Here is a 27913-nt window from a genome sequence, read left to right as displayed (position 1 = left end):
TTATTTATTATTTTATTTCTTCCACCTTGCGGTTCAGGGCTTCCGTAGAGATGCGAAAAGTTAGTTAGAGAATCACAAGAGTTTCTGGACATTCAAATTTAATTGGTCATCACTCTGGGGGTGTGGTTATATTTGAATTATGGTTTCTGATTGGCTGGTCGTCACAACTACGCCTTAGACACGCCCCTTCTGTCTGGGTGAAGTTTTCTCAACAAACAACTCGGAGGTCTCCGAACATATCGTTGTAAACTTAAAAATGTATTAAATTTTCGATCGTTACCACGTGCTTGGATTTAGTTGTTATACATTTCCCCGTTGTTTGTAAAAGACTGAGCCAAGAGGAGGATCCGTGGGAATTCTGAGGAGTTTGAGTGAGTATGATGAGTGAAGTTTGGCCCGTAACGGCCGTTAAGACACAGAGTGCCGTACGCGCTAACTGGCTAACACAACCAAATGAACAATAAACAGCTGAAATATTAAATTAAACTGCAGCGAGCGCGGAATAAACAAAACGTATGTTTAAAAACCGGAAAACCCTTTCGGCGTTGTTCCTGACATAAGCAGTGCTTTCATTGATAGGGGGATGTTACGTTTATAGTTTGATTTTTAAATGTAAAAATTATTTAGCTTCTGTTTGTAGCCGTTATGATTAAATAAAACAAGTGGTATTTGGTTTATTGTAAGATTTGTTGAATTGTCATGACTGTGTTTTTCATCTGGTTTTGTTTAGGTTTGTCCAGAAGTCAGTATTACACATATTTCAGGTATGTGTTTTATATTATGTATACTTTTATTCCTCCGTATGTGCTTTTTAAATGTTTTTTCTTGCTTGAACGTGGGCCTGATTATACTGTTTGCTTTGGGAGTGTCATTATGCTGCTTTATGCATGGGGACTGACATGGTTGAGTGGTATTATTGGCTGTTGCTTTCAATCACTGTTTCCAGAATTTCAGATTTTTACGTTGCCATACAGTATTGTTTCTGTCTAACTTACTTGCTTTTAATTATCTATGTATCTAGCTGTCTCAATGTCCATCTGTCATTTTATATTTATATTGGCTCAATATACTGGAAAACTCATTGCTGAATCTGGCAACTATTTGTTAGTAATTGCTTACTAGGTCACTTTGTGTTTGATTAGTATTTGTAAGGTAGTCTATAAAAAGGGTGTACTTCAATTTCAGCTGTCAAGTGACAGTCATTTATTGTGATGACTGTGAAGTCATAATCACATCCTGTGTGTCTTGGAGGATGTGCTGATGACTTTGGCTAAGTTCACACAGGCAGAAAAAAATCAAAATAAAAAATTGTACACTGTCACGCAAATCCATTTAGGATTTTGTAGTTTGACAAGACAGGACAAAAACACTTTAAATCCAGATTTTTACAAGCCTCATCCAACCCACATTCATAGGTGGTTTGGAATCCGATTAAAATCTAGTTTTACTTAATGTGTATCAGTCTGAACGGTCAGATCGGATTACATGATATGAAATGAAAATGTGAAAAGAAAGATATGGTGGCCAATATAGATCATTTTTGAGTTGGAATGAAAACAGACCTTTTCTATGCGGATTGTGCACTGATTTTGCACTGATATGACTATGCAAAGGTACTCAGAAGGCTGCTTTCTTAAATGTTTTTATCAAAGAATATTTGACATTAGTATTAAACATTGTCAACCAATTCTAGAAGAGAACACTGGGAAAATAAAGAATAAATAAAAATACAATAAATCGTTTAACAAACATCAGTATTGTATGTTCAGTATCAGTCAATTATTGACCATTTAAATAGCTAAATAAACATCATACTGTTTAGTATGTCAAATGCTGACTATATTAATACTGCCATTCAATTAGGGGCAGGTTGTAAAACAAGAAGCATTTACGCCTACCGAGTCAAGAGATATGCAGCGGTGTTGCAACGTATTCTGCTATACAAGTTCAGAGGAAACTTTCAACGGTGGAAACCCAGACTTTTGAAATATTACATTTTGTAAATGCAACGACTGGAATTGTTTGGTTGAAGAGGGTACCAAACTGCGAATCCTGAATAAAACGGTTGAAAGTAGCTACGTGGTCAACAACAGCATAGCGTGAAATCAACACTCAACAGACACAATCCACCACCGCACCGTTGTCTGCTGAGCTGCAATAACATGCTCTGATGTTTACCTTTCAATCTGCTACATTACTTACTGCACTGACAAACTATAGCAAAGAGATGTGATAAACATGAGTGACATAGTTGTCAGGGACAGGGTTAACATTATATTGAAAATGGGAAATGATGGGTCATTGTTTATTAACTTTCCAGTATGTATTTCTCAAAATAGTTGGCAGCTTTACACCGCACCGCTTAACTCCACCCGGTCTGCAGAACCACCATCAGCTCAGTAAACAATGATGTTGGAGCGCACTCTGCTGGACAAACTACGTTATAACAACAATTCAAGCCTGATCAGATCAGCCTGTTTTATTACACATTTCAGCCCTACAAAACTCTCACAGTGGAAGGTAAACGGGGCATAGAGATCACCACTTCTGAATGAATCACACCCATATGCCATTTATATGTTACAGGACATGCAAAGCACTTCAAACCTCTTATAATAATACATACATTGGCTTAACTTGCCTTAAAGGGGTCATATAATGCCATTTTTGTACAAGTTAATATGAATCTTTAGGGTCTAAATGAAAACTTTGTAATATACTTTTATTAAAAATTCTCATTAGTATTTTAAGAAAACACTAATTTTACCTGCTCAAAAACAGCTCTGTTTTCATCACGCCATTTCAGAGCATATGACTTTAAATGATAATGAGCTTTGGTCACCCCGCCCCTCCGTTCTGGAGTTATTCTCCGTATAACTGTTTTTTTGACATTACTTCTTAATCAGTAACATACAAGTAAACCAGGTGTAACTTAGTGTTACCATGTTAACTGTAACACCTGCGTACACAGTTTTTAATAACACAATAACCATAACGCGTTGTTCATTATAAACGTGGGATTATGAATTATATTGAGAACGTCGTAACGTTATGGAAAACATGCCGTAATGTACCCTGAGTGTAAACATTAGCCACATTCATTGTGAAGCGTGCAAGCGATTTGCAAAGATTAATATAAAGGTTAATAAAACGTTACACTTACTTCTTCTGGAGGTGCAGAGAGAATATAAATAGTTGGTACCGAATCTTTTTTCAGCAGCAGCTTCTTAGCAAAACCAGCTTTATACTGACCCTCGTTTATAAAGCAGTCTGGTGAAAAATTATTCGCGCAAACATGAACGCATTGACGTTGCTCGTGGGGAATATTCCCATCGTAAACAAAACTCAGCCACTGCGTCTTCAGCGGTTCAGATTTAGGAACATCAAAATGACTGCTGTGTTCGTTATTACACCGAAGAACAGAACACCACAATCGCTTAGGCGCTATTCTGCTCCAGTGTATCAACAATGATGACGGACTATGATTGACAGCTCGCTCACGAGCGAGGGCGGGTCTGTGTTGAAACACTGCTGTCAATCAACAATCCTGGGAGGGGCGTCCGACCGTGTGTCGATTTAAATCGAACGGCTCGATTTAAGGCAGGGGAAAATATATAAGGAGATTAAAACAAAAACACTGGATGGATTTTTATCATAATACGATGGTTGTGTACAGGCACAGCCAACACACATTTCAGTACAATCAACTTGAAAAAGTGCATGTACAATTATATGACCCCTTTAAGAGATGCTCTAAGGTGCAGTAACCCATACTGGTTGCAAGAAACCACAGCGTGATAAATTATTTAATGTCACGCGAATACGGGACACATGAGCATTTTGAGCATTTCATCACAGGACACAGGTCCTCGTCTCACCTTCCGACCTTTTTTATGCTTTAATACGGGACACAAAGCCTTCAATACGGGATGTTTCACACTCTGCTAAAATACAGGACTCCAAGATAAAAGGCTTGTATGAGATGTTGTAATTTTGGACAAAATACAGGATGTCCCCACTAAAATGGGCAGCAACAACACTAGCGGCAACAAACATTGCATATGCCACCTCTCCCATTTTAAGCCGTTGTCTGTGAAGAGTGATCATGAAAAGCATAATCAATGGTCAAACATCCATCGCTAAAATCTCATGCATGATGAACATACTCAAGTTTGCTGCATCACCATGACAGCTAATGTGGACAAGATGGCATAAGCGACTAGTCTGAAAAGAAAAAAATATAACTTGCAGTTTTAACAGTCACTCAAAAAAAATCGGATTTTTTCGGCAGTGTGAAAAAAGCCTTGTATCTTTTTACCTCTATTCATGTCTCAAGCTAACCTGCCACTGAGCTGTGCTAAGAACCACGCAACTGTTTTTCTGTTACGATGATGATGACATAAACCAGTTTCGTAACTGGCTCTGCTTTTGAGTCCTCTTTGTTCTTCATAATGAACAAGACCGCACAATGCACTTGAAGTTTTTGGCAAATAAAGTTTTTATTTTGTTTATAAGCCCTGACAACAGAGAGTGTTCCTATTTTTCCTCATAAAAAAATTAAAGGTGGAGTAAGCGATTCCTGAGAATGACTTGATATTTGAACTCAACAGCCAAACAAACACACCCCTCCCTTCAGTGCTGCTTCAGAAGCTCCGCCCCCCAAATTCATCAGCGCTATCCACAATATTCCCGAGTTCCATGTAGGGTTGCAACGGTATGAGATTTTCAAAGTACGATAACCATCATAGAAAATATCACGGTTTCATAAAATACATTATTACACAATTATTATTATCGGTTGCAATGAACCTTAAAGGAGTTAAAACGGAAGGGTTTGTTTTTTGGTCGAACAAACACTTTATTATTGAAACTTCAACCCATTTTTTTTTTTTAATGGAAGTATGAAAATAAATAAGAAAATTTGCAGAATTATAATAATAAACTGAATTATAAACATGATAAAATAATAGCATGTAACTATAACATTTTATATAACTTAAGCATGTTAAATTAAATACTAAATGAAAAAACAACATCAGCTATGCGAGCTTTTAAAGTAATGTCCTATGATTATTAACAGTTAACATAACTGAAGGTGCAGCGACAGTGCAGCCAGACTGCTCCTGTCTGTACCTTTAAATCAGTGGTTCTCAACTGGTTTTGCTTCAGGACATATTTTACATTGGAAATCAAGTGGCGACCCACCATTGTAAAAACGTAATCTGTATTTAATGTATCCTGGGTCGCATTTCCCTGCTCTCCACGACCCAGTCCGAATAGACATACGACCCATTTTTGGGTCACGACCCACCAGTTGAGAAACACTGCTTTCACACACACACTCCCTTATGTCTGACTCCCTTGCCTCGCTTCACTCTGACATTTTGTCCGCTGCATGTGTGTTTGTAGAGCAAGTTGACGAGTCTGACAGGCAGTCGAGGAGGAAAGGAGATGCGCACGCGCAGGTTAGATTCTCCATCCGGTTGCATTTTATTTCTCAATACTGTAGATAAGCAAATGTACATCGTATGAAAACCGTAACTTTTCATAACGTGGTATACCGTGAAACCGGTATACCACTGCAACCCTAATCCTTGCTTATATTTTTGTGGTAGTTTGATGCAAACCATCTCAGAATAATCACAAGAACAGACCGTATAACAAACTTCATAGGATGGAGCCCAACAACAAGTCAACACAGAGGAAAGAATTCGTCATTTCTGGGAGTACAATGGGAAATGCAGACACTATACCCATTTATACACTTAAATGTAATATATCGATGGTCCCTCACATTCACGTATATGCCCTCAAATACATTGGGGGAATCCCAGAATTTTATATTAGAGGAAAACCCCACTATAGCTGCACAATTCCACTGAAGGTCGCAATGGAAAGTTAAGGAAACAAACACCGCATCAACTCTGGAATATCTGGAAAATGAAGCAAAGCAACATTGAATAAAATAGTGAAGTCTTTCTTGAATGCCATGTTTATTATTTACACAAATGCCATGGAGAAATTAAGTTGTTAGGAGAAAGCTGCTTACTGACTGAGCTGCTTGTATGCAGGAGTAAAGAGTATGCTGCTTATGAAGTGCTTGTAAATGGGAAAGCCACTTTCTCACAATAAGCCACGCATGAAAACGTAGTCACTGTGAATGATTCATCAGTGCATATAAAAAAAAATTTGTTTTTCTAATTGTTGTTTTTCAAGTTCGAAAGAACTTGGTCTGCCTCTGAAACGGCTAAAATCCAGTCCCGCACTACAAATTTATACCTTGAATATCCAGTTTGGCTCAGAAATATGGCACGTTATGCAAGTAAAATATGTTGTGAATGCACAAACCATTAAGGTATGTTAACTTAAACACAATAAAATAAAAACTCCGCTTACATTTGAAAATATGTTCTTGGAAAATTTCATACCAAAACGATCTACAAAAACTGCATTACTTTTAAGAGTGATAATTACCCAATTGTCTCTAAATCCATATGTTTCTGAAATATGTATTTATTTTTATTTATTTGTTTGTTTAATAGGGACAGTGCAAGTCAATGAACATCAGTATAAAGTACAAGATGTAAACATGCCGGATTTTAGCAACATTGCTAATTTATATCCGTAGTCCTAGGCAGATAACAAAAACAGGGACATTACAAGTGATAATATACAGATACAAATATACAGTACATAAGTGACAACATACAGTTACAGATACACCATACTCAAGTAGAAAAGGGCAGAATACATTATTCAACATGCCAAGTTAAAAGTGATAACAGATATGGTTTCCCTTAAACCCTTGTTTGAAATGGGTCATGGGAGATGAATTTCATATGTAAAGTGGTAAAAAGTCAAATACACAAGTAGAAAGCGGCAATGTACATTGTGTAGCATGCCAAGTTAAATGTGATCACAGATCTGGTTTGCCTTAAGCCATTGTTTGTGATGAATCTTAAAAGTGAGATGTGTAGAGCCAACCCTTTTCCAAGTGGTAGGCTATTCCAATGTTAACTTCCCTTTACTGACAGCACTGTTTGTCTGTAAATAAAAATGTGAGCGTTTCAGTCAACATGGCTCTGTAGCTCCTCAATCTGATTATCTTATTTCCTGGATTAGTTTGGCAATGGCAAATCAGCTTTCCAAATTTCACAGAGCTGTAATATGTTTGAAAGTGACTGACAGTCACCTTTAGAGTTGTTAAAGTACATTGTTGAAGCTTGTTTTGGCGTACGCCTGATTAAGACTTAGAGATGATAGTCAAATTAGTGATCGACTACTACTCTAGCTATACTTATTAGCCATAAGGGAAAATGGCAAGAACAAAAACTAAACGTATAATGGGCAATGGGCTTCATTTGTCCAAGCTGGCACCAGCCATACAGATGTGAGATGATCACTGAAATTTGTCTTGTTCTTATTGCCTTGATTCTATAACTCTATGGCTATGTAAGAGAGGGGTGAATTGTCATGGAGTGAAGGCAGGGACAAAAGACTTGAATACTATTTCTTTCTGCACTCAAAGACATGCTTTCTGGCCTGCACGCATTGCATATTATCAGCACTCTTGCTCTCTCTCTTATATTTTTGTTTTCCCTTTATTTATCTTTTAAAGCTGTCTCTGACAGTTCATATGACAATGTATTATTAAAGATAAACAAATTTTGTTGTAATAAGCAGAATTTGATAAAATAATAAATGAATAAATTAAATATGCCATCACATTTCATGTTTTTTTAGATTTCTTTATTTAAAATAGAGTAAGGATCTATTATTGGATTGTATTTATGTATTTAAAAGTCTGAAAACACACCTTTTACAAGAACTGTATTAAATGTATTTGTGATTTGTTATATCTGCTCTGTACAAATCTGAAATGATCTCATTATTTGGTAACAGACAGCAGAGAGTAGTATTTTAAAAAAAACAAATTGCATTTCCCATTTTTTTTTATTATTTATTTTTTTTTACTAATTCTTAAAAAAAAAAAAGTACTAAAAGAATTAATGGAATCATTGCTTGAACCGTTAAGGAACTGGAATCGTAAAGAGGAATTGGAACTGGAGTCATGAAATTCCTTACAATTCCCAAACCTATTTAATATCTGCCTCCCTTGCATGTATCCGCTGCTTAGTGGGTGTTGCCATGGCATTATGTTCAGAATGAGGCTTCACACTCGGCATCTTGTGTTCTCTTCACAGAGAGCTCCGGAAGAGTGTCCTGGACAAAACACACAATACATACAAACACAGTTCCCAAACCCACTGCTGGGAATAGCCAGAGCCTGTGACAAATATATCGGTGTGGATGAGCCTAACTGTTGTTTTACACCAGGCTCCACGACCAGAAAACTTCAGAGAGACTTCATAAGTGCTTGTGAAAAGTTCCCCTTTTTTGCACACTGTCCTGGGATTCTGTAAATTTTTCTTGTTTGATGGACTACTTTCTGGATTTGGCTTGGATCAGATAATGCTCTTCGATGGCTGTGAGTAGTGCAGTGGTTAGCATGCAGGATGAGGACAAAACCTTTCATGTTCACTACAGGTAGGTTTTCGACATTTAAAGCATGCAACTAAAATCATACTTTTTAATGCTTTGGAGCAAATGCAAAATTAATGAATAAATTTACGCTGATGCTTTCTTAAAGACACTCCAAAAGCGAATTTTCTCTTCACTTACTCATTTGCATTTTTGTTTATTGGTGTAAATGGCTTTCAAGGAAATATGAAAATTTCTAGTCCGTCCATACAATATAAGAGACTTCAGAAGGAAAATGTTACCTAAAGTGTGTGTGTGTGTGTGTTATTATTATTTATCTAAAGCAGTACAAATACACAAGTTTACTCTCTTGTGCTTATATGAGAAACCACAGGTGTGCCGTAGAGAAATAGCCAGGGGTGCTTGTGTCAATTTACTCAATATTTAATAATGCTGTAAATCATTTATGATGGTTGTCTTTTGCTGTTGGTCAGCCTGTGTGTTGGGGCTGCTTTTATCTTTTTCCTTGGCAAACATCTTTTACTCGGACTATGTTATACAGTGATGATAAGGTCTGTTTTGATCCATGTCAGCTCCAAGAGCATAGTCTATACACTATGGAATCTATTGGTGACATTTTAAATGATCTGCATTGGTCTGATTTTCTTTATACACACACTCATAAATATACATATATTATAAAAAATGTACATAATTTTTTGATGCCTGATTTTCCATGAAGCGTTTAAAATTCTAGATTGTATCACTGTTTATTTCTATTATCGGGAATATACACTCACTTAGTACTTTGTTAGGAACACCTGTACACCTGCGTATTCATGCGGTTATCTAATCAGCCAATCATGTAGCAGAAGTGCAATGCTTAAAATCATAGTATTATAGTACCATAGTATTCCTAATAAAGTGCTCAGTGAGTATATAAAAGTAATTATCTTCTATCACTATTCTGACAAAATGTCTATGTATTTGCACCCAGTCTAGACTAAATAATTTTACAGGAATCTGCCTTACACCTTTTACATGTTTGAAATGACATGAGGGTGAATAATTGATGACATAATTGTCATATTTGTCTGAGCTATTCTTTTGAGATCTCATACCAATTTTGATTATTTCAGAAGTAGACTTGGGAACTGAAAGCCCATTCTTGTTCAGAACTGGTGGCATATATATTTATTTTTATTTATTTTTTATCCGGAACTTGATGTTCATAACTTTTTGGTTCCAGAATGTGAAGTTTTCTGCATGTGGAAGACGCGCCTTACTAATATACACCTTGAATGAGCTGGTTCTTTTGAATCCCCGGTTACTGTTGCTCACTCTAACAAGCTTTGCAGAACTCCCCATAGGAATGAATGGGAGATGGTGTGATGAGCTTAGTTTATGGCAAAATATTCTCATAAATGAAATGGATAATATTCTTACATGCACTGGAATGAAAACTGACACTGCAAGGTATATTCATTGTTTTTTGTCAAACAAATTGTTAAATTAAATGGTAATTTGATTGAAGACTGTGAATCAGAATTGAGACCAACTAATATCACAGTCACTTGAAAAGAGAAAAATTTTTATTTGATATCGATTAAGCCCAAGGTACTTAAATTTGTATGCAAATGCTCCACGTCTGCATACAGTCGAATGCAAGCCTGTCAAAGCATACTCCATATAACTGTGCACACATACATATGCGGTTGGCACAGGCGTACTACGACTGCTATGAGACCGGGTATTTGTCTTGAGGAGATTAGACCCATAAACGTCTGCTCATAATGTCTAGAAACACACTCCCTATAATACTGTGAACTGTGTATTTAATATTGCTTATACTATGACTTGAATTGACTTGACTTGAAGTGGCGCTCTTAGTGCACGCTAATCACATATGACAGTGGAAAGCAAAAACACAATCAGATTATCTGTGCAAGTGCTGAGCATGGCAGGTTTTACCAAAGCCATCATAAACCTCTGCCCTCAAAAACATCCAATGTGACGTTGTAAAATGAGAAACTGCTTTATAGAATATTCTTTTTAAAGTCATTTAACTTTGCATTGTTTCATGGTATAATTGCTGCTGGTAAATGTGTGTTTGGAGATTACAGCTTTTAAAGAGACAACAGAAGCACTTTAGATGCCTTTCAGATGTCCTGTTTGCTTTGCTTGTGTGAGGCGGAGAGGCACCAGGTAGGGCCTCTACAAACTCTTAATTGGCTAGTTATTTCATAGAGCTATTTATTTAGAAAATTTCTGGCCTGTTTCTTACCTCACAGAAGTCATGCAATGCTAGATTGATTGGTCTTTGATGTTTGTATTGGATCCTTTAAGTAGTTTCACTGCTTTACTGTAGTATTTTACATTTTTACTAAAGCTGTAATTGGTTTTAAAGGGGTTTGCACTGTGTTCTTTAACATGTGGATAATTCATCTCTATGATGTGTACTGTAATGCACCAGTGCGATCATGAAGTACCAGTAAACCCTGAAACATAGTCACATTAAATGGTGTCAAAAAGAATATTGACATAGGATATACATTTAGTCACTTTTCAGGTTTGTGCTGGGGAAAAGACATTTAACGGGCTCAATTGTTATTTGCATAATTATTAACCACAAAGGTTGACACTAAATTGTTTAGATTGTGAATGGGTTACACTAATAAACATTTTATGGGTGCTTTGTGTACAACCTCTATTGCAGTAGAATTAGCCAAAGAAATCGATTTGATTGCCACACTATCATGTTGTTGAGTGCGTTTCAAATTCCTTCTGGGTTAGAGGACTACACCCAATTTTATTTCTGCTGATATTCATGTAAGACAGCCAAAGGAATGAAAAAAACAATTATGGATCATGTCCCAATACCACTTTTTTGAGAACAAGTATGAGTATCGATACTTCCTTTTTGGTTCACCGATACCGGTTTTGTTTTGTTTTTCTGAATTCTTTATCAACAATTTATTAAAATGTTATCAAAATGGTGTCTAAATAAATTAATTAACTTGAATCAGATGAAAATAGAATAGTTGATTTTCAACATAAAAACAATATAATATTATCAAATTAAGTGCTTTTATAGATAAGGTCTTAGAATAAGTGGTTTCTAACCAGTGTACAGCTGTCTTGGTTGAACACAATGATTTGGATAAGTTTCAGTCTTGCTTTCATCAGTTGCATTCAACCGAAACTGCTCTTCTCAGAGTCTTAAATGACCTGTTAATGCATGGTGATGCTGGGAAATGTATTGGTGCTACTAGATCTCAGTGCCACTTTTGATACTGTGTATCATGGTATATTAGTTGAGAGACTTAGGTGGGTATTTCTGGAAGAGCCTTGTAGTGGTCCTCCTTTTATTTAACAGACAGGACTTTCAGGGTTACTGTTCATAATTATGCCTCATCAGCTGAATCTCTGTCTTGTGGTGTTCCGCAAGGTTCTGTTCTGGGCCCAATTCTATTTGCTTTACATTTACTTCCTCTATGACAATTGATATATTTTTTTTAAATGTATTTCTTACATACTCAAGTAAAAGTACAATTACTTCTACTTGGGTATTTTTTTTAAAAGTAAAAGTGCTAGCATAAATAATTGCTTGAGTAAGAGTAAGAAAGTATCCAATTAAAATAGTACTCAAGTAGGGAGTAACTTGTTACTTTCACAAATGACATAATGGACATTAACTCCCTACTTTCCATTTCATAATATTACAGAATTATAGTTGTTGTTGTTGTTGTTGTTGTTGTTGTTGTTAATGGAAATGCTGTCATTATTCACCATGTTGTTCCAAACCTGTATGACTTTCTTCCATGCAATACAATAAGGAGATTTAAGACCGAATGGTCTTAAATCTAGAAGTTAAAGCTAGAAGTTCTTCTCCCAGCCCTGCAAGGGTCCATCTGCAGAGAAGAATGTGAATCACCAAAAACAAAAGAAGAAGAATGTGAAAGTGATGTTATTCATCCACACCTACCACATCACTTCTGGAGATATTTATTTAACCACTGGAGCCTTATGGATTACTTTTATGCTGACTAATGTGATCTTTTTATTTTTTAGCTTTAAAATCTTAGTGCCCATTCACTTGCATTGTATGGACCAAAAGAGCTGAGAAATTCTTCTAAAAAGCTACATTTGAGTTCAGCAGATGAAAGAAAGTCATACACATCTGGCATGAGGATGAGTAAATGAGAGAATTTTCAGTTTTGGGTGAACTATCACTATCATCAGATCTGGATGAATTTTTCAATAAGAAGAGAGGCTTTGTTCACGTTTTCACCGTAATAATTACTAGAAAGTTTTCAATGTCCCACTGGGACATTATATATAATGTTGAACTTTAAACCAAAGCAAGATCATGTTTTATTAATGCCAACTTTTGCTATTTCGTAGCTTTTAGTTGTTTGTTCAGTGTAGTTACAGTTTTCAGTGTCAAAAGAATTTGAGTCATTAGTTCTGCACACAGTACCACTCACTGCTCCTTAAACGAAGAGTGCGCAGCCTGCATAGCCAGTTGTCTATTACAGGTTCGGCAGACCAAAAGGCATTTACTCTTAATGTGGATGGTTACATAGATTTTTACTGTTAATCAGCCTGAAGTAGCTGTGATAGTTTCCACTCCAGTACGAGGGTGCAGGGTAAATGCATTAATACTGCTTATGACATGCGGGACAAAGCGCACTGATATATTGCTGCAGATATAAAAATGAACACTTAAAAGCTGATGGCTCAAGATCCTATATTTACAGAATCACCCTGAAAATGACCCATCACCATGTCACAGAAAAACCTGCATTATCAATAGAGCCACATCTTACCTCAGCGTGCTGCCTTAAATTGGAGTTGTAATTTTAATCTTGAAATATCTGCCTGTCTTGCTGTTAAATTAAGGCATTGCGTGACTAATCTATAATTTTTTTCACTGTTTGGAGCGAATGACGTGTTTCAGAGTTAGAGCATTTTGCTGCAGCCGTGATGGACTCCGCTTGAGTGACAGTCTGTGACTGCGCGCGCAAATGTGGACTTCCGCTGTCGTAAAACTCCCATTCAGTAATCTCTCAATACGTTTTGCATTCATTTAAATTAAACCTAGTAATGTAACGCTCATTGTAACAAAGTAAAAATATGTTTTTTTTTCTTTCTTTCTCCCTCCATTAGGTATATACTGGAGTGGGAGTAAAAAGTACCCACTTTTAAACCTTCTCTAAAAGTACATTTCTTTCCAAAAAGTTACTCGAGTAAATGTAGCGCGATACTACCCACCTCTGATCTTTTACCACTGTTATACAGATGATATTCAATTGAATATTTCTTGTAAGCCTAAAAAAAATTCAAAACTGTCTGTTCTTTTGAATACATCACCTCTATAAAAGATTGGATGGCGGATCATTTTCAAGTACTGACAAAACAGAAGTCCTAATTTATCCCTCTTAGTTTAGAGAATTCTTAGTTTAAACCTACTCTGCGTAAACTAGGTGTCTCTAGGGCCCATGCTTTGAGTCTTGATTTGCATGTAATTGTTTGGTTCACTCCTGATTCTACCAGCTGAGGAATATTGCTAAACTCCTGGGCAAGTTGTGTCCATAGCTTAGATGGAGATGCTCATATATGCGTTTATCTCCCCCCACCTTGACTAATGTAATTCCCTCTTCAGCTGTCTTAGCAATATATCATTGAGCCACTTGCAAGTGGTCCAAAATGCTCCTGCTAAGCTTCTGACAGTCTCATGTACCACCAATCCTGATTTATTTACACTGACTTCAAATTAAATTTAGAATCCAGTTTAAGATTCTTGTGATTTAAATTTAGAGCCTTGCATGGTCAGGCACCTGCCTATATTAAAGAGCTACTGCAGTCATACAATAATATTAGGAATCGGAGGTCCTCTGATAAGGGTTTGCTGAACGTTGCTCACTCAAGACTAAAGGAGACTGTGCTTTTGAAGTTGTCGCTCCTAAACTTTGAAACTCTCTCTCCCCTTGGTCTGAGGGCACTTTAAAAAGCAGCTAAAGACCCACTTGTTAAGACTCGCTTTTCTTTAAAGGGCACCTATTATGGCATTTAAAATGTTCCTAATATTGTTTTGGGAGTCCCCAACAACAGTTTTACATGCATGCAATGACAAAAACACTTTTGTTGTCTTATAATATACATTTATGTTTACTTGATTTGCTCACCGACTTCCAAATGATTCGTTCAACGACTAATTTTTCCAAACCCCTCCTTTGCGTGACGCTAATCTGCGGTGATTGGTCAGATGACCCAGTCAGTTGTGATTGGTATACTCTGTGCAGAGATTGTCGGAAACGGAACGCCCATCACTGCTTTTGTAGTAAAAAAAATCAGAGAAGGAATTTGAGTTGATTTATGTTAGCGATCATAGCCCAAAGTTCGGTGGTAAACACCCAATCAATTATTGTTTGCGTTAGCCCAACGCATAAACATATTGGTAAAGCACTGCATTACAAGTTATTGCTCTATTCTTTATGACAGCTCCAATAACATCGACAAACATTTCACATATTTCAAAAAAAAATTGACATTGGAGACCAGAAGCTGCGCTGAGCGTAACTTACACAACACGCACAAATACTTAAGCATGCTAAAAAACACCTAAAAGCAACAATTATTAATATTACTTACAGGTTGTGATTCAGAGGAGGAAGCTGATCCAAATAAACTTGGTACTGAACCTTCCTTCAGTATCAACCGGCTCGCGAATCCACACTTGAAAGCATTCATGTTCGTAAAGCAATCGTCATTAAAATGACGCGAACACAGCACAAGGTTCGGGCTATACTTGTGTGGTATAGTTGTAAATATACAGGTGAAACTCGAAAAATTAGAATATCGTGCAAAAGTTCATTAATTTCAGTAATTCAACTTAAAAGGTGAAACTAATATATTATATAGACTCATTACAAGCATAGTAAGATATTTCAAGCCTTTATTTGATATAATTTTTATGATTATGGCTTACAGCTTATGAAAACCCCAAATTCAGAATCTCAGAAAAGTGCGCAGCACATGCCACCTATATATTTATCACATTAAATTGCAGCTTTTTCGGTTTATTAATCAAACTAGGTCTTTACCGTGATTTTTAATGTGTGCTCTGAATGTCTACGGAATGATGTTCGTGCTTCAGATGTTTTTTTTTTTTTTGTATCTGAGGTTTTTTACGACCACGAGTACAAGAACATGAGCGTGATATCAGACCTAATTGCACCTAATTTTGGGACATCCCTAAAAAAAAAAAAAAAATTTTACCAAACAGAATATATTTGTTTATTCTGCCCTCTGCAGGATGGAGGCATCCTGTTTGGACCTGGCTCTGGAGGGGAGCGGCTGTGCAAGGTCGGGGATTACAGCGCTGGCGTTTCTTTCTTCGAGGCCGCCATGCAGGTTGGTACGGAAGACCTGCAGGTTCTTAGTGCCATCTACAGTCAACTGGGCAATGCCTACTTCCATCTGCACGACTACAGCAAAACTCTGGAGTTCCACCACCATGATTTCACTCTAACTAGGTATGCAAACCCACACACCGATTATAAAAATGACACAAGTAGCCTTCAGAGAACTCCAAATTGAACACCTAAATCCCAATGCTGTTTTTTTCTGTCTTAAGGATTAATGAGAATTTAATTATATTTGTATTGATTATTATTAACAGTACTGGATGCTTAATTGTTTACTCAGGACCACAGGGGATCGGCTTGGTGAGGCCAAAGCCAGCGGTAACCTGGGGAACACATTAAAGGTTTTGGGGCGCTTTGATGAAGCGATAGTGTGCTGCCAGAGGCATTTAGATATCACCAGGGAACTTGGCGACAAGGTGAGTGTATAGTCAGCTGATCAGCAGGAGAGCGAGACAATATAGGGGAGCCGGAGACGCCAGTTTGCACGAGAGGGAGATGCACATGGTCGCTGTGTGTGTGTTTCATGTTTTAAGTTGAGTTTGGCATTAAAGTTTACGTTGACTGTTCTGCCAGTTCCCGCTTCCTCTTTGCCCATCATTTACTTGTTACAAATATACATTAAAATTATGGAATATGTTACATTATTCGTTTACACTAAGCGACTTGTACTACAATGTAAGCGTTTCATCCTAATAAAATTGGCTAGAAAAGGACAATCTACAAGAGAGATATAGGCACATTAAAGGAGTGTGAAAGTTCTGGAAAGCAACTTGTTGTGATATAACCATTAGGTGCCACTTACTGTTCTTTTTTTGCATCTGTCAGTGGTCCTCTCTATGACTGGGGGCTGCTCAAAATGTGGCCATGCTACTTGCACGGGTTTCCGTTAAATTCTGTTTTATTTTTTATTTTTTTTTGTTTGTTTTTTAGCCCTTATTGACCCTTCACTAGCATGTGTGGCATTGGCATGTAGGGCACTTTTTTGTGGAAAATAATCTCAAATGGATTGGATAATATTCTTAAGGGGGCTGGAATGAAGAGTGACATTGTAAGGCATATTTATCTAACGGTTTTCTTTTTCTTTTTTTTTATAACAGAAATCTTTAAAATGTGTTTAAGAGAAAAAGTCACTTGAAAAGCGAAAAGTGTCAATTGATAGTGATTACATACCTGATAACATTTAATTATAAGTGAACAGAACTGCTTATAACGCCTCATAACACACTCATTTTGATGCTGTGAACTGTTTATTTACTATTACATGAATCAATACATAAATTAATTAACGTTCAGTTATTAGCTTTAATTTACCTTGGAGGAATTGTAGGTGTCCTCGCTGATGTTATTCATGCTTATTTGGAAATGAGACTATTTAATCCATAATATGCTCTTCTTGATATTTATTTAAACAAAGATTGGTCAGAAATGCTTTAAGGCGGGTCTTAGCGAAGGGTCAGTTGTTATCAAGGAAAATAAAATATTGACTGTAGGCTAGAACAGTGGTTTTCAACCAGGGGACGCACTTCCAAGGGGGCATCAGGTTGACTTAAAATTGATTAATTTTAATTATTTTAATCAGACACATCTAGTTTCGGGTGAGGGGACCTTCAAATATTGTCTTGGACAGTAGGGGGCCTTGGAGTAAAAAGGTTGAGAACCACTGGGCTAGAAGATACATTCTGATTAGGTAAAAAAAATAATAATTAATTCATGAATAAAGCCTATACTACATCTAGAACAAATTGCATTATAAACATTGCCCCCTTTCTAATTTCTTTTGTTTGTTTTTCCCCCATTCACCAGTCTACAAACACATCTGTGTCACTTGGTTTATACTTAAAGAAGTGCAAAAACCTTTTGTTTGTATGGTGATTGGATTCACTGACTGCCACCTATTCTCTGCACTGACACATTCTGTGTGCAACTGAATGTTGTTGAAAGCCTGTTCTAAATATAAATTTAGTCTTGCTGATTATTTAGATCATGCAGTTGTATTAGATGGGTGACATCAAGGGTTTATATTCAAAGTAGTATGCTGTTTGTTTCCTATTTCTTTAAGTTGTTTTAATTTTTTTCCCTATAGGTCGGACAGGCCCGAGCACTTTATAATTTTGGAAATGTGTATCATGCCAAGGGGAAGAGCGTCTGCTGGAGCGGAGCAGAGCCTGGAGACTTCCCTGAGGAAGTTATGACAGCACTTAGAAAAGCCGCTGAATACTATGAGTGAGTTTATCACCAACATGTGTGCGCTTGTGTGTAGATGCCTACAGAGTCATTATCTCATCCCATATAAGATCCCATATAGTTCACACAGATTACAATGTATGATTCCAATTGCTCAGGGCAAGCCTGTGTATTGTGAAGGAGCTTGGAGACAGAGCAGCACAGGGGAGAACTTATGGGAACCTGGGCAACACGTACTACCTTATAGGAAACTTCCGGGATGCAGTGGCCTCACACGAACAGGTGAGTGCTCTGTGTCATGAAACAAATGTGATAGTCAACAGTGTAAAGGCACAGTCACATTTACCTTTGCACGTTGAAATTCCACAGGCGAAGAAGGCATGGGTGGATATTGAGCGTGTGTGAAACCAGCAAAAAACTAATTGCCAAGCAGCCTCATTTTAATGCTGCACTTTATACTCTGGGAGTAAAGTTACAAACAAACTTGCAGCTTAAATTTATTTTCTGTCTATTGTGAATATTCAGTGAAGCTGTGTACTAAGCACCACCCACACAGAGGTCACTGCCAAACCAAGCATCTTCCTATTGGTCAAAGCAGCAAATTCGCTTGTCGAAGTTAATCAAATTTGAACTCCATGCAAAATTTGCGAGGGGGAATTCTTCGCCACTGGAAGTCAATCACATGAATTTTTGAATGTGCCTTAAAGCTTTACAACACAGCCAAACCTGGTAGAGCACTGATCGAACAATTGACATCAACAATTAATAAACAATTTTACTTCCAGCGTCTTCTTATCGCTAAAGAGTTCGGTGACCGCTCAGCAGAGAGGAGAGCCTACTGCAATCTTGGAAACGCCTGCATATTCCTTGGAGAGTTTGAGAAGGCTGCAGAACATTACAGGTGACCACCTGTTCATGCATTTGGCAACTCCATAATGGTTAATAATCTACACTAATATAAGCAACACTTTATAATGTTCTGAACTGTATTTTGTAATATTAAGCAACATTTAGGTTTGGGGGGGGGGGTAGTGATTTAGGACCTCATCAGCTTGTCAGGCACAAAACGTGGCACCTTCCTCTAATGGGCCATTAGAGACAAGAAAAATATATTTTACTCCAACCCAAATGTCTTTTTTCATCAGCCTGTATTTGTTATTATGAGTTTTGTTTTGTTTCTGGCTTAGCTCTGACAGTGGTTTTGATGTATATTGGGTGCAGGAAAGCTTTGCAATTGGCACGGCAGCTAAAGGATCTGGCGGTGGAGGCTCAGGCCTGCTACAGTCTGGGTAACACATACACATTGCTGCAGGACTATGAGAGAGCCATTGACTACCATCTCAAACATCTCATCATCGCTCAGGATCTCAACGACAGGTGTGCTGTCACAGGGAATCATGTAGTAGTAGTAGAAAATTAGTGGTTGACCGATATGGTTTTATTAATGTCTGATACAGAAATCTAGAGAGCAGGGTATAGTAATTGCATATTAATTTATGGAGTTTATGTTTACTGTAGGATTGGTGAAGGCAGGGCCTGCTGGAGTTTAGGAAACGCACATACAGCACTAGGGAATCATGACCTGGCTATGCACTTTGCTGAGAAGCATTTGGAAATCTCAAAAGAGGTATGACCACCTACAGATTAACACATTTATTAGACACTTGGAAACGATTAATTTTCGTTCATTCAGAATATCAAAGTTATTATGTGGTAAAACTGCTGTAAATTCTTTGTAACTGAAATAGAGCATCACTTTTTCAGCCTTCTTGGTTCTGGAACTATTTTTCCAATTCATTTTTTGGCATATGCTTTTAATAAAATCCTCCATAGAAGAATCGTAAGCAATAAAACAAACCAACCAGCTCAGAGGTGAATCACAACTTTACAAACTTAGTTTTGAGGCAAGAAGTATTTGAAAATTAGACAAAAAGACAATGTTACAAGACCGTGTACTTCACAAGGGCAGGAACTACAATCTTGTAAAGCATTGCAAATTATGTGGTAATACAGTGGCAAGAAAAAGTATGTGAACCCTTTGGAATTAGTTGCCGTATAAATTTGTCTTAAAAATCTGGTTTGAACTTCATCTAAATTAACTATTGGTTTTAACGAATAAAACTGAAGTTACTGTATCGTTCTTGTACTTATTGAATATATCAAACATTCACAGTGAAACCCCTAGGCTAATGACATCAACTAAAGCTAATTCGAGCCAGGTTTGCCAACTCCTGACAATCCAATTTATGAAACGAGATTAGAGGTGTTGGTTAGATCTTTTAATTATTAAAGGCACTCAAACATTTTGAGTTTTTATTCACAAGATGCATCTGCTGACTTGGACCATGTCTCGCAAAAAAACTCAGAAGACTTATGATTTAGATTTGTTGCTTTGCATAAGCTGGAAAGTGTTACAAATGTATCTTGAATAGCTTAGATATTCATCTATCCACAGTTAGACAGATATAAATGAAGACAATTTAGTACTATGGCCACTCTCCATAGAAGTGGCCGTCCAGCCAAGACCAAAGGGTTCACATACTTTTTCTTGTCACTGTATATAAAACTGTTCATTTTAGGTTGTTGATTATAAGTATAGAAACGATATATTTCAAGTTTGCTGCAAAATATTTAAAAAAATATATGTACAAATCTATATGTAGTTTAAGGGAAAACGGAGACAAAAATTGCATCATGGGAGTGGGCGGTGGCTCCTGGGCTATTTTGGCCACGGTTCTCTGATTGGTGAACCTTTCTCTGCTGGACCATTGGTTTAGTTGTTCCACAGGACTTCTGCTATAAACACAATTTTTAAACAGTGTAGTTGAAATAATGCAGGTGGGATGGCTTCAACAGAAGCATATACTGTACCATCAATGACTACGTTTATTACGTTTACCTACAACAACACTATTACGAGAAAGTGGTGTTTTGCCACAAAGCAGCATTCCTATATAAGCACTGTATATAAGCGATGTACTCTTTACTCCCGTATACTCCCGGCTTGGTCAGTAAGCAGCTTTTTCCAAAGCAACGTAATTTCCCTGTGATGCTTGTGTACATAACAAACGTGGTAACCGAGGAAGATTTCACTATTTTATTCTTTGTTGCTTCGCTATATTTCCAGATTTTCCAGAGTTGTTGCTATTTGTTTCCTTTCTATGGTGACCTGTAGTGGAATTGCACTTCAAAAGTTAGGTTTCCCTTTCATGTGAAGCTCCGGGATTCCCTCTGTACCAGCACATATATGTGAATGTAAGGGACCGTCGATATTTTACAGTGGTGTTTATAAATGGGTATAGTGTAGGTGCTTTTCACACTGTATTCCCAGAAATGTTTTGTTGACTTTTTGTTGGGCTCCATCCTGTGACGTTTGTTATTCGGTCTTTTCCACGCATATGCGCACACTTCAAAAACCTGTTAGAACGCCGCTTATGTGTTTACATGGCCACATAAGCAGCTTTCCCCTGTAGAAACCTAGGTGTGTTAAACCGCTTTCTCTTAAGTAACAGCAGCTTTCTTAAGTGCATGTAAACGTGGTCCTTGAACAACCTCTGAGCTCATGGTAGGTCTTGTCTTTTAAAGTTATCATTGAAAATCAGTTCATGTTTAAGTTTTACTTCCAGAACCTGACTGATGCACTCTGTAAGGGAATGTGTTTTAAAATATTATAACTAATATTTTTAAAATGTGTGTTTATTATATTGTATTTGCTTAGTTAACTACACAAATTAAGGCAAAGTGGAGTATTGAGTTGTTTTTTTATAAGTGTCCTAATCTCTGCTCTGAAACATCTTGTATACAGACAGGAGATCGTAGCAGTGAGCTCACTGCTCGCATGAATGTCTCAGATCTTCAGATGGTGCTTGGCCTCAGTTATAGCACAAACAATTCTGTCATTTCTGAGAACAAGGAGATCGACTACAAACTGCACGGTATAGCACTCACAGCTGTACAGCACAAACTCCTTTTAGGCATTGTGCCATACTACCTCAGGCACTTCTGGAGGGCTAATCAAAAGAAAGAGTTGGGGGACAGTGTGTGGCCATTGAATTTTTTTTTTAAGCTTTTTTTAAGGCTGCATAGGTTTCAAAATAGAAATTGTTGCTTTCCAGGTGCCAGACCCAGCATGAGCCGGCGGCACAGTATGGAGAATCTGGAGCTGCTAAAACTTACACCAGACAAGATCAATGTGAGTGTAAGCACATATATAGAGCTGCTTTTTTCTTTTTTATCAAAAGTGTATCCATTTATCTGATTGACAAGCTATACAGTATTTAAAGGATCTATGCTGAAACCTAGTGGGCTGCCTCAATCTTGGTATTGTATCCTACATCTCTTTCAGAAATTTAAACATGACCCCTTCAAAAAATGCCAGGACATTTTGCACTGGCTATTTCCCTGCATGAGAAGTTGTAACATTACCTGAAAAGTTCAGTTTTGATACTTTGTGTGAACAGAGTTGTAAGATTAATTATTTGAGTACGCACAAGATCAGGACTTGCTGACGCAAGTATTTTTCGATTCTGTTCATATTTTAGAAGTGGTCTAGTGTAATCCGGCCTTAAATTGCCTACATCCCAGCAGATGAAGAAATTTGTTGACTGATAATATAACTAACTATATCTCAAGAGTTTAATGGCATTTCTGTGCTGATGCGTGAATGTCGCAGAAGGAAAAAAGATTGAAACCATTGCATGTGTGAATAGCAGAGGTTATACATTTACTAGTTAAGTTTACTACAATTTACCAGGTTTTCCTAATTTTACCAAGTGTTGCCTAAATGGTATCTCACTAGGTTTTGGAACAAAGCATAGTCAGGGTTCCCACAGTCATGTAAAACTTGGAAATATCAGGGAATTTTAAAATTGTGATTTTCAGTCAAAGAAATCAGTAATTTTCTAGTTTTCCCTGAGACTACTCGAGCAGTAGCTGATGAGATTTTTAGAGTAAAACTTGCAAGCCACATTGATTTCTGATTTGTAAGTGAATCAACTTTTAGGTCAAAACGGTCACTTGAATCAAACGGTTCCTGGATGGAATTTATTTATTTTTCAAATAAATCTTTCCAATATTCACAAATGACTGAAAGATCATGGGGAAAAAGTCCTGAAATTTCTGAAAGATCATCAATCCCTGTTTAGACAATAAAGTAAAGGGGCATGTTCTTAAATCCCAGCATCACGATTCATAAGGAATCATTTAATCCCTGTACTGCAGGGCCAGAAGTGGACCAGTGACATCCTCTTCAAGCCATCCAAACCCACACTGGCTAAATCGTCCTCCAGACTGTCCTTTGTCAATCGTTTCCGTGGAAAGAAACACAAGCTGCAGAGCAGCTCCAGTAAAATCCTGCAGGATACCAGCAATACACAAGAAACTCCTCAGAACAAAGTAATAAAATCACACACAGAAACCACTACTTGAACACAGCATGGTTACTTTACAACTAGATTCAGATATTATTGGCCCTCCATAATTAACAGATATTATATGACCAGTGTATATATAGATATATATTTAGATATACTGTATACTATAGATGTATATAGATAGATGGTTATATACTTATCAAAGTGTCTAGCATATGTGAAGGACCTCTGTTCGGAGGGGAAAGGAGGAAGCTTTGAGCTTAATGGACATTCAACAAACTTTAATCCAAACAAAACATTAAACATAAAACACAGCTTCATTGTCACTCACTCTGCAGCTCTTCTCCCGGCTTTATACCCCACCTAATCATGCCCTCATCACTCATAGCTGGGCGCGATCATTCGTCCCACCTCGCCCACATTCCTCTCTGTACTCGCTCCGTCCTGCCTGGCCTGCCACACTATTGTCTGTAATGTGTTTAATAATCAACCTTTGACCTTTGTGTCCTCAGCATGGGAGTACAGACATGTTAAGAGATGAGGGCTTTTTTGACCTGCTGAGTCGTTTCCAGAGCAACAGAATGGATGACCAGCGGTGTGCAGTACAGGATGGGAGGAGCCATCTGTCTGTCAATTCTAGCTCCTCCCCACCCACCACCCCACCCAGAACCATCAGGAAATGTTAGTCGCTATTCTTCTGTCACATTATTTAATTTGTTTTTAAATAATTGCATTTAAAATAACATCCAAAAATGACACTTCTGTCATCATTTACTCACTGTCCTGTTGTTCCAAACCTGTATGACTTTTTCTTCCTTGGATATTAAAATTGCCTTTTATCCCACACAAATTAAGTGAATGGTGGCTAAGGCTGTCATTCTGCCAAACATCTTCATATGTGTTCTAGAAGAAAGTCATATGGGTGATCAAGTGATGACGGAGTTAAAATTTTGGGGTGAACTCTCACTTAAACTTGTCACTCTCTCTCCAGCATTCTCGGAGTCTGCTGCGTCTCCAGGGCAGGAGCCGTTTCTCAGACTGTTGGCGAGCGCTCAGGGCAGGAGGCTGGACGAACAGAGGGCGGGAACAGGAAGCAGTCTGCCCGGACTTCGCACCCTGTCTGAACACAGTAACACTGACAGCAGACACATGATTTTAAGCCAAGTCATGGCCAGCATGGATGCCAACGAGCCTGATGACCAGTTCTTTGACATGCTTGTCAAGTGTCAGGTGAGAGACATGTTTGAATTAACAAGAGACCGTATAAGGAGTACAAAAATGAATGGGAAACCTCTCATTTTGAATTGAGCTTAAAGATAGTATGCCATTGTTGTCTCCAAGTAGATAAAAAAATAGCTCCCAATGAGGGAATGACTTGCTTTAAAAGTACTTTGAATTTGCGCTTTCAGTTTCCTCCTCTATATTGATTTATTTGCTATAAAATCAGTATTAGGGTAGGATAGGCTGTTATAATTTGTAGTTGATAGACCAGAATGAAACATTAAGGTAGTGATACTTTAATTTTTTATAATTTTTTGCCCTTTTGTTATCTCTGTCAGGGGTCTCGTCTGGATGATCAGAGATGTGCCCCTCCTCCTCCCTCTTCACGTGGACCGACTGTCCCGGATGAAGACTTCTTCAGTCTCATCATACGCTCACAGGCCAAGAGGATGGATGAGCAGAGAGTGACGCTGCCCTCCTTCCGCTGAACATACACACGGACCATGAATCAGAACTGTGTTGTGTCTGCTCAGTAATGATAAATGATAATGGACAAATATCCTTAAATGCCATTTCATGTACAGCAATAATGAATGATTCTATGTGTGTGTTGGGGGGCTATTTTCTGTAAATAACATATTTTAACTTTTTAATCAGATTCAAGCTCTTTGTACATTTGGTATTTTTTAAGGTTATTTTAGTTTAGGATGTATTGCCTTGTTTTTATGATAATTGCGAAGAATCACACCAATGTATCTTTTGTTACGAGTCTGCAGGATTGTTTGTTTTTATTTATTTAACATTTTTACCATTTGTCCTTTATGTAGTACGAGATGTGTAGTTAAGAGACAAATAGCACTGCATTTTTGTAAAATAACAAAATTTAGGTAACAAGGAAGTGGTTAAACTAGAAAAGAAATATACCAACAATATGTCAAACAAGAAAATACAACAAAAATGAATTTGACATAACTATAGAAATAAAATCCTCTATAGAAAAATTGAACGAGACTATGCTCACCTTATTCAGAGATCTCATCAAACATGAAAATATATTGCAAATGTTTTGAGACTGTTCATTTGTCTCAGATTTTTACAGACTATTTATCTAACTAACTAAAAAAATTCTCCAAAGCTGCAGTATTGGGTGATGTCAGTAGTTCTCCAGCTCCACAACAGTGCTAAAACTTAGCTTTGTAGGCAGACCAGATCTCCATCCATGAATAAATAAGAACCTGTTATTTCTTAAGATCAGAGCAATAGTGTTAAAGACTGGGAGGATTTTGATGTGGAGGTCCATATGGAAAATAAAGAATTAAAAATGAAACCTGACTAAATGATTAGAATAAACAGAATCATGCTGATCTTTGGAAAATCTTAAATCACCTGTAGTTTTCAGTTCAGTATAATTTAGTTAGTGTTAGTCGTTAGTATTCAGTACATTTTTAACTCTAGCACTGTTTTTTAAAGATAATTTAAATAGTATTTTGAAAGACGTCATTGCTTGCAAAATATGGATGACTTGAAGAACCTCTGAAACAATGAATGAATTGGAAAATAAAAACATTTTAATCACGTTCCAAATTGAAATGGACATTTTAATTTATTTAATTTTCATTAAAACAAAATCTCAAATTTAACAATGAAGTAAGAGCAAAGAGTGATTTCAGCAAATTAGGCTTTAAGTCAAACTGTTTGAGAAGGGTATCTGCAAGCACAGCTCCAAAAAGGGCCGTGAGCTCTGAATTGTAACGCCCCCTTTTGGAGTTGGTGTCTTTTGGAGATTCATCCCCTCATTTGGAGGTCTCCGATCTGCTGCTATACCTACTTGAACAGTTTCGAAATGGTTTTGAAATGTTTTGCGGTTACGCTAGGGGGCGTTCATCCCAGAGTGAAACCGTGAATTAGTGCTAAATTCAGGCTGTAGCAGATATCGAGTTAGTTCAGCTATAACTTTAGGTCCATTAATTCAGATTGATTCAAATGACTGATTCAATCACCTTGAGTTTTCCACAGGAAATAAAAAAATGTGTTTATGAGAAAAAAATTTGAGAGATATTTTGTGATATTTAAAGAGATTTACTAAATTAATCTGGAATTTCAATTATTACGCGTCTTCACTTTCTTTTCAAATTAGTACACCCAAGTCCACAACATCAGAAATGCTGCATAGTGCCCATAACACGCCACATAATAGCTGCTTTTGACTTGAGACTTCCAGCTGCATTCATACGCCTGTGACCAGCAGATACTATATCCTCAGTCTGCAGTGTTTTGAGCACTTCAAAACAGTGAATAACTTTGCAAAGCAATTAGTTTAATTGACTCGACGTTTTGGAAACCTTACTTCCTGCCATCACTACTGTTTCATAGCAATGCCATCATCTCAAGATCAAGGTGAAGAATCTGAGCGCACCAGTTCTTGTAAAAGGTTTGGCTCTTTTTCCTGAAGAATTTAGATGAATTTAGTATTCACAGTCATACCACTCAAATTCACAGCACAACAGATAATTCCATGCTATCCTGACTGGTAATATTGGTAAGTGATTTAATTCGCTTCTCATGCAGTTTATCTACATTTTAAACTCCCTAAATGAGAGCTGGCCAATTTTTATAAAAAAGATAACAAATAATTACTGCATCAGTTTCACAATTGTTTAATTTCTTAACTTCTCTGATGAGATTCATATACATATCACCATCCAGATGTTTATAGACCTTGAAGTTTGGGATGATATCCTTTCTGAATGTAATGCCCTCTGTGGGCTGGACAGATGCACCAGGAATCTCAAAAATGTGTGCGGTTTTTATCTGAAATGGCCTGCCTGGTCTGAAGACGTTATTTTTCATTCTGCTCAACTTTTTCTTTTGAACAAAGTATCATTCAATGGGAAAAAGTAGATGTAGAGAACAAGATTGCAGTGTTCTTCCAATTGCATAATCCAATTTATTATTAAAGTTGTAAGAGAGAAGGATGGCTGGACAATTTTGGCTTGAAAACAGGTCAACTCTACAGATTGTAAACATAATGCAACTTTTTGCATGCATGCATCTTTTTTCCTGAAGACTTTCACTGCATCCCTGAGAGAGAGGGGTCAGCCTGTGCTAAACAGGTGTAATGAGGCAGATGGGCCCAATAGTATCCAGCTGCAGACCCGCAGCACCACCAGTTTCAGAACCCCAGCGCCAGAACCCCAGCGCCAGAACCGGAAGTGAGGGGCGGAG

The 27913-nt window shown here is 37.3% G+C and overlaps 2 protein-coding genes across 2 annotated transcripts in view; one reads left to right on the top strand and one right to left on the bottom strand.

The window, feature by feature from the left end:
- Positions 1-3439, bottom strand: part of LOC127649366 (fibronectin type III domain-containing protein 7-like) — a 31032-nt gene extending 27593 nt beyond the window's left edge. Inside the window, exon 1 of the transcript XR_007971286.1 lies at positions 3164-3439. The gene's annotated coding sequence lies outside the window, so the exon portion shown is untranslated. The remainder of the gene's footprint in view (positions 1-3163) is intronic.
- On the top strand, positions 188-26222 carry LOC127649365 (G-protein-signaling modulator 2-like). The gene is given in 17 exon segments (XM_052134422.1): positions 188-371; positions 731-764; positions 8205-8547; positions 15799-15827; positions 15830-16019; positions 16192-16327; positions 17995-18134; positions 18254-18377; positions 18881-18996; positions 19317-19472; positions 19614-19722; positions 21901-22030; positions 22211-22287; positions 23316-23489; positions 23980-24148; positions 24459-24697; positions 25027-26222. Coding segments are annotated over 15 exon segments (2004 nt in total). The 5' UTR covers positions 188-371; positions 731-764; positions 8205-8482; the 3' UTR covers positions 25177-26222.
- The last annotated feature ends 1691 nt before the right edge of the window (positions 26223-27913 follow it).

Source organism: Xyrauchen texanus, chromosome 9, assembly GCF_025860055.1.
Source record: "Xyrauchen texanus isolate HMW12.3.18 chromosome 9, RBS_HiC_50CHRs, whole genome shotgun sequence".
In the NCBI taxonomy this organism is placed as follows: Eukaryota; Metazoa; Chordata; class Actinopteri; order Cypriniformes; family Catostomidae; genus Xyrauchen; species Xyrauchen texanus.
This window is presented reverse-complemented; position numbering and strand designations above follow the sequence as displayed.